Below are 8,376 nucleotides of genomic sequence, written 5' to 3'. Positions count from 1 at the left end.
TTTTTATATAGTTCGTGTGTTCATTTTAAATTTCAAATTGTAATATATATATATAAATTTTAACACAAAATAACTTAATATTAAAAAAAACAGTTTAAATAATTCGGGCAATTCGGGCGGGCTCGGGCCGCCTAATACAAGCCCGCGGCCCGTTCAAGGTGAAATTTGGGCTCGGGTGGGCGGCCCAAATTTCTCGGGCGGCTCGGGCTCGGGCAAAAACTCGAGCCGCCTAATACAAGCCCGCGGCCCGTTCAAGGTGAAATTCGGGCTCGGGTGGGCGGCCCAAATTTCTCGGGCGGCTCGGGCTCGGGCAAAAACTCGGGCTTTTCGGGCGGTTGCGAGCGGCCCGTCTAAAGTTCCAGCACTGAGTTGGATATAAGCGCATGTATTGCAGGAGGAAGAAGAAAGAGATGGGCTAGTAATGACAAATGAGGTGCAGTGCTAGTGGACCCTAAATATGGCCCTTTATTCTGGATATTTGTACTTTGTAATTTGGGTCCAGTTTAGATAATGAGTTTGCACATGCAACGTTGTAATTTTTTTGTTCTCTTCTAAAATTAGGTTGTATCGTATATCAAAGGAGTTTACTTATTTGTCTGTTCAATTCTGATATAAAAATTAGGCTTAATTTTTCTAGAAAATTTTATTTAAAATTCAACCTTCTAAAAGTCGTAATTCTTTTATTATACTCCATGCAATGAACACCGCCTTAGAGAAATTTGGTCAGAGAGTGTCTAACTAGGTCCTCTCGCATAGTGCACATATATTAAGAAACATATACTCAAAACTCAAATATTATTTTGATTAGGGCTATAAGAATTTGGACCGAATTTGACTAACCCGCCCAACCCAACCCGAATTTTGTGTGTGTGTGTGTTATTTTTTTTCGGATTCAAATAGGCCCAACCTGCACATTGCGGGTTGGGCTGCGGGGCGGCCTTCCTTTGACCCGATACTCCCCGACCCGGCCGGATGAGATCAGTGGAAAAAAACCCTAAATGCCATGGACTCAGTGATATCTCACTCTCACCTCTCCTTCTCTCGTGCTGTTCAGCATCTCTCCAAGTCCTCAGCCTCTCTCTCTCAGTCCCTCTCACTTCTCGGTCTCTCTCTCTGCTAGCCTCGCCATCCCTACTCCCTCGCCGTTTCTTCTTAGAAGCAGAGCCAGAGGCTCTCAGGCTCAGCCTTTCTCCCTCTCACTACCCAAATGCTCGAAGGAAGCAACACAAGATTTTCTTGTACATGGGTCCCACAAATAGTGGCAAGACTCACCATGCTCTGAAGAGACTTGAGTCAATTACTTCTGGTAGTTTAAAACCCAACAATGGAGTTGGTTTTGGTAAACGGAAGGGAGAGTATTGATGAAAAAAAAAACTAGTAAGATTGTTCGCTTATTTTACTTTTTTATAGGAATATATTGTGCTCCTTTGAGATTGTTGGCTTGGGAGGTGGCAAAACGATTAAACAAGGCAAAAGTTCCTTGTGATCTACTTACCGGACATGAGAGAGAGGAGATTGAGGATGCAAAACATAAGGCTGTGACAGTTGAATGAAAATGGTTAGTCTCTATATAATTCCATCTATCTAATATCTCAGACCTTAAAAATTAAATTGTCTGGTCTTATTCTACTTTGAGCTTGATATAAGATGGGGAATAGAATACTTTTTCTTTGTCTTGCTAATTGCGGAGTTTATGAAAGCTCATGTTCTCACATTGGCCATAGATTGATCACATAATTCTTAACATGGTAACCTGTAAGGGTTAATCTTCTCATTATTACCTTAAAGATGAGTATATCCTAACCACGCGCGGCCCGGTTATTGACAAATATGTTTCAGAATATATCTTATGTTTTTGGACATAGGCCCAATGTCTAGGCCCAAGTCCACCAATCCGAGTAACCTGAGTCTACCCGAGGTCACCCGACAGGATATAAATTTATGGGCTTAACAGGGTGTTGCAGCCAAAAGTTTTTTCAACCAGGCTCGGCCTAATTTTAAGTTTCATCCACCAAAAAGAATCATAATTCAAATATACTTCCCAAATAGACTTTAGGTTTCATTCAAGTGCTAAAATATCGTGGAGCAAGTATCAATATCAATCATCACCAAGAAGAAAGAAAAAACCCACCAATTTCAATAAATAATTGTTGCATACTGAGCTAAGGTACAAAAGAAGGAAGAAAAAAATAAAGGAGACAAATAATTGTTTTGAGCAGCAGCGAAAAAGCGAGAGCAAAATCAACGACTCCTTGAACAAAGAAGTTAATAGTTAAACCAATATTAATAATTCAACCTAGTGAGGTCTAGAAGTTCAGAGTGAGGAAATTCGTACCATAATTTAAATCATGGTTCATAGTTTATTATAATATTTTTTTTCATAAAAAATACATATAAATTAAAAATAGTTCTAATCTCATGATTCTAATCTATAAACCAAACGTCTCCGTACTTCTTAATTATATATATATTTATATATATATATATATAGATGTCTAACTTGTAATATAGAATTACCATTTAAAAAAAATATAAAAAATTACAAAGTGGTACTTTTTGCATGTACTAAAACCACACCATTGAGCTTGAAGGACGGACTCCTTTAAGTTTCCACTTTTAATGAAGGGAAATTTTTATTTTGGTACTATTTATTATATTAAAATTTAAGTTTTGTATCTTATATTTTTGAAAATTTCATGTCAATACTATAAAATTTCATGTCAATACTCTGATCTTTTAAAAAATCTTTTTTTGGCAACTCAGACCTATTTTTTAGGACATGAAAAAAAAAGTTATCCTAATTGTAAAAATTCATCTATTGATAAGAAATTTAAAGGAAAAATTAATTTTAAAAATTGTTATAACTGTAATGAAAAACTCAATCTTTCAGCGAGTACTATACATCGAGCACCATAAGAATAAGTTGAAAACAATATTCAGAATAACTGCAAGAGAGGAGAGGAAGAGCACCGACAAAAAAAAAAGAAAAAAAGAAAAGCACAAATGAAAAACAAAAAGAAAGAAGCAAGTTCTTTTAATAGGTTTTTGAGTGTTTGGCTACAGATTAAACAATTTTTAAAATCCTTTTTTCGGTTAAAATTTTGGTCAATAGATAAAATTTTTACAATAATAATAATTTTATCTTTTTGTTTGTGTCCTCAAAAATACCTCCAGAAGTACTAAATTTTTTTTTTCTTAAAAAGCATAAAATTTTTAAAAACAAAAAATATCAAACTTAAATTTTAATATAAGAGACGGTGCTAAAATGAATATATATAAATATATATAGATAACACTAGTTAATGATCCTCAATTCTCCTAATGTGAAGAGAATTTTTTTTTTATTATTTATTATTTTTTGTGCGTGTGGTGGGATGAATAAAATGACTACTCTACAGGGAAAGCGGGTGTCTTCGAAATATCAATCCAGAAGTTCACTTGTGAAACTTCTACCAAAATACAAATCAAGAACACCCGAAAGACTAAAGAAACCAAACCAGAGATCTAAAGAACCAACACGTCAGAAATTGAAGAAACCTCAAAAGGAAATTTTATTAACTGTTTACACAGAACAACAAGAACAAGCTTTTCCAACTCAGTACACATTCAAGCCCCTTTCTCTCACTTGAAACCCCGCACTGTTTCTCTCTCAAGAAAGAAAACTCTCTTGTTTCTCTTGTTTTTCTCACTTATCAGACCATCCCTCTGTTTTCTCCTTTAATTATACATTTTACAGAATAGATAAAAAAAATAAAAATAAAAAAGCAAAATAACAGTACATTGCCACTTGCTCACTTGCACCAATTTGTTCTAACGGATAATTGGAACTTACACTGAAATTGACTATTGATATCTACAAATTATGATCTGATATTCAACTTAATCTTTACAGCTCCAATCTTTGTTTGCCACCTGCCATAACAAGAAAACAAAATTAATCAATAAAGTTATTCTGGAGAAGAGAATGTACTTCGTCTTTCATTCTTTTATTAACATGGAAATAAACATGGAGAAGAGAACAACCTTATCATGGAAAAAAAAACATAAGATTAAAATCGTCTAAGAAAAAACACAAGATGACAATGACAAACAAAGTATGAATCCAACAGGATGGAAAAACATGTATACAAAGTGATTGACTACTGGTATACCTGAATAAGGGAAGAGCCAATGGATCAACTGCCAGAAATTCGGCGCACTTGCCGTGTTTCAATATGAGAAATCTTATCCCAGTCTGCACCTATTCCTTCTTCGCATCTCCTTTGTAGCATGGGACAGTCATCAATTTCCACTGTTTTCAAGTATTTGAGTCCACGAATTTCTCCAGGCAGTGTTCCCATCATTGGACATGCGCGAATCACAAGTTTCTCAAGGAGTTCGAGTTTGTCAATCCACGCTGGGAGTTCACGCAGACCACAGCGCCAAACATGGAGCTCTTGCAGGTTGGTGGCTGGTTTACCGCCCTCAGGCTGGTTGGTGCCTGCTGGTTTACCGCCCTCGGCCTGGTTGGTGGCTGGTTTAAGCCCCTCAGGAAGAGTCGTCAGACCTGGAAGAGAATCAAATTTCAACAGTTGCAGGCTTTTCAGGTTATGCCATTCAACTTCGTTGGCTTTTGAGTCGTCGAACTCTGGAATGCCAACAATGCACAGTTTCTTCAATTTGGAGAGAGGAGTTGACTGCGAGGAAGTTGACGATGACACTTTATTCTTGGTGGCTGCTGCTCTGTGCTTCATGGTGAGTTGGAATGGATTCCAGCAAGTCGAGTCCAGCACTAACCCGTCTTCTAGCGTTGGGAAAAGCGGCATTGAATCCAGCTTTGGGCAATCCTCGACTACTAATTTAGAGAGACGAGGAAATGAAGGCAAGTACTCTTGTGAAACTGAACTAGGTTTCCACCATCCTTGTAGCTTAGGCAGTTCTGTGAGCCAGAGTTCTTGTAGATCAGGGAAGAATTCCCCTTGTGATGAAACGCCTGTATTATCAACATATTCCAGATCGGTCATCTCGTCCAATGCCAACACCTTAAGCTTATGGCACTGACTGATTGCTGGTAAGACGAAGCATTTTGCGCATCTCCTCAATGAAAGCTTGACCAGATTGTTAGGAAAGAAACAAGAAAACAGTGTGCCACCTCTAACACCATTTAAAGATAATTTTTCAAGGTCTGAAAATAATTTAGCGTTTAGTTGTGTGTCGTTATCATCAGACTCTGGTGCATGGCTTTCCCATTCTAAGGACAAGGATCGCACTTTTTGTCTTATCACAGCGAAATATGTTGCAGCCATGTCATCTTTTCCATGCTTCAGGTTTTTAATCTCAAAATCCTCTGTCAAGTTATTTAGTCCTTTGAGTTGCTCTAGCTCGTTGTTGCGCGTAGAGGCGTCCTCGCTTAGTACAAGTTGTGAAAGAGTCTGCAGATTTGTCAGCTTACCAATTCCTCGAGGCAAACTTACTAAACTGTAACACCCATCAAGCTCAAGATGCCGGAGGTTGATTAGTTTTCCAATGTCTCTTGGCAACTTTTTAAGCTTGAAACATGAGGACAGTCTGAGGGTTTGCAAATTTAGAAGCTCGGTGATGGAGTCGGGCAATTTGGTGATGTACTCATTTTCAGACAGATCCAGATATCTTAGGTGATATAACTTGCCAATAGAAATTGGTACTTTCTTAATCCCCAAGGCATGCAAATCCAGTACCCGCAAAAATCTACAATTAGAAATTAAAGTATAAAAAATTCCTTCATCGGGAGCCTCTCGGTCTTTCCTCCGTAACTTGGTCGGCAAAAGAATGGATCGCAACTTTTTCGCACTTTTCAATGAAGCTGGCACATGTTCATCGAAAGATAAATCAGCACCAAATGATAGATGGGAAGCTCTTGTATCAACAGCACTCCTTGAATTCAACAAACGGCACTGCTCACCAGCTACATAAGTAGCTAGATCATGCATCAAATTATGCATTTTGCATTTTGTCACACGCCCACTAACATCAACTGCAACTTCATAAAAGAAGGATCTACTAAGTAAATTCATGAAATACTTATAGCCAACTTGCTCTAAAGATTGCGTTGAATCTTTGGGATCGATAAAGCCTTGTGCCATCCACAACTTTATTAGCATTCGCACATCAATCTCATGACCTCTCGGAAATAAGCTACAGTAAGCAAAACAATGTTGTAGACGGAAAGGGAGGTGATTGTAACTCAGCTTCAGCAATTGACAATCCCGAAAACGAGCATCACGTACATAACATTCCAGCGTTCTTAAGAGTTCATTTTCGTAGAAAGACCGCCACACTTGTTCTTTATAATCCGAAGATAACATGCTTCCTATTGCCGAGAAGAGAAGAGGATGCCCATGACACTGTCTTAAAATCTCATCACCAATGGTTGTCAATTCTTTGTGGAACAACGTTGACCCCTTGGAGTTGGCTTTCTCAAAATAAGTCCTATGGTACTTCTTGTAATTTAGTCGACCTTCTGAGCAAAAGGGTTTGACGTTGCCTGCAATTTCTGCAAACCATCTTGAAGAGGTAATTAGAATTATCGCACTCCCCCTTGCACCGACTTGTAAAACGCGATACTCCAGTTGAGGCCATTTATTACTCGGTTCGTCACTCTCGTCCTCTAACACACTGAGGCATCGCTTTCCCTGTAATGAATCTTGAAGTTGCGCTGCCAACTGTGACTCTGGCAAATCATGAAGATTCTCTATGCTTCCACTAGTTGCACTTGCGACCATTTCTTTTAAAATCTCTTTAACGTCCATGTTTTTAGAAACGCGTACCCACATTTGTCGGTCAAAACGTCTTCGTACCCTCTCGTCATGGAACGCGTCCTTTGCGAGCGACGTCCTCCCCAATCCTGCCTGACCGTATATGGGAAGAACCTTAGCATAATCCCTCCCAATTAGTCCCGCATCCGCATCCAGCAAGATTCTTACGATTTCCTCTTTATCTTTACTCCTCGCAAAAATTTCACGTCCAACTTTAGATGAGGGAGCTGTACTAGTCTCCAATGCTACTTCAGCCACGGGAAGTTGAATATCCTCACTAAGCTTCTCCAAATTGAACTCGTTTCTCTCAGCTGCAATTCTCTCTAGACTCTCGTTGATTATCTTGAATCGAGGGACTACATAATTGCTGCTTGTTGAGATCAAGACGAAACGGCGTACCTGTTTCAGCAGTAGTCCTGCTAGCTGTTTGCAAGTCGTTTTCGGCGAATTAGCAGCTGCGTAAAGAGAGTAGAGCCTGATCTCCTCAAGTAAGTTATCAGCATCAAAGAGTAGATCTCCGAGCCTCAGCAGCCAATGTTTGAGTCCTTCGTCGCCGAAACTCTTCTTCTCCGCATCAAGAAGCAGAGGTTTGAGTGTTGAAACGGTTCCTTTGAATCCTTGCAGGAGCTCTGGCAGCACAATACGCCTCAGAGATCCGATCTTCTCGTCTTCAGAGCGCAAATGCTCAAGAATATGATCTGCGACAATGGTGAGATTTCGTTCCGCCATAACTGATGAGATAATTGAAAGAAGAAAGAAAGCAAGCAAGCACGCCCAGCTCAAAGTTTGCAGAGAACGGGTGGTAGTGAGATAATTGATTTTCAGATTATGTTCATAGAAGCCGCCGGGTTGACCCCGAAGACGAGCACAGAACTGTATGGTGGAGAAAGTTGTAATAATAATTGGGCCACGAGAGAGCTTTGCACTGGGACCACTTGGCAAAAAATATTATTTAGGGCTCATTGCACTAATACTCCATGTTTTGTTAAAATAATAAAAACACCCTCTTAATTAAAACTATTAAGAAACTAATTATATTAACATCGTTTGACTTTTCAAAAAAAGTACACAGATACTTCTCCGGTTAGTAGACCGTGAGTTGACCGTTAATATTGACTGTTAATTTTTTTGAACATACCAAAAATACCCCTCAGGTATCATAAAACATTTTTAAACTATATATAACATTGGAAATGGCGTTTTATCCTTATTTAACACCACAAAATGAATTTAGTTAATTTTTAGAACATTAAAAAATGTAATGTTATAATTAACGTGCTATTTATAAATTAGTATTTGAGTGTAAAAAATACTCTCTAATGTAATATTATTTATTTTGCTAAATTTCTCATATACTATATTTTGTGGTAAATTTCCCATGAAGTATAGCATAGGGAAAATTTGACATTTGATTATTATTGGTTGAAATGTTTACTTTTTTTATACAATTATTATAACTTTGGCATTTTCTAATTATCTTAAAAATAAAAATTTACTTCTAAAACTTTCAAAGATTAATAATTATGAGAAAAAATATATTTTTAGCATTTTAAATAGCATTATGCATTAGAGTAAAAATAAAAATAACATATCATATTACATT

At 37.8% G+C, this 8,376-nt stretch overlaps 1 protein-coding gene across 1 annotated transcript; it reads right to left on the bottom strand.

The window, feature by feature from the left end:
• Positions 1-3,527: 3,527 nt before the first annotated feature.
• Positions 3,528-7,768, bottom strand: LOC21386750 (putative disease resistance protein RGA1). The gene is made up of 2 exons (XM_010099133.2): positions 4,152-7,768; positions 3,528-3,912 (listed from the first exon to the last, which is right to left on the bottom strand). Exon 1 carries the CDS (start codon positions 7,500-7,502, stop codon positions 4,176-4,178), a length of 3,327 nt encoding a protein of 1,108 aa, XP_010097435.1. The 5' UTR covers positions 7,503-7,768; the 3' UTR covers positions 3,528-3,912; positions 4,152-4,175.
• Positions 7,769-8,376: the final 608 nt, after the last annotated feature.

This window comes from Morus notabilis, unplaced genomic scaffold (assembly GCF_000414095.1).
Source record: "Morus notabilis unplaced genomic scaffold, ASM41409v2 Scaffold2316, whole genome shotgun sequence".
Lineage (NCBI taxonomy): Eukaryota > Viridiplantae > Streptophyta > Magnoliopsida > Rosales > Moraceae > Morus > Morus notabilis.
This window is presented reverse-complemented; position numbering and strand designations above follow the sequence as displayed.

Excerpts from the sequence above, each read along its gene's own strand:
- LOC21386750 (XM_010099133.2), bottom strand. The coding sequence starts at position 7,502 with ATGGCGGAACGAAATCTCACCATTGTCGCAGATCATATTCTTGAGCAT.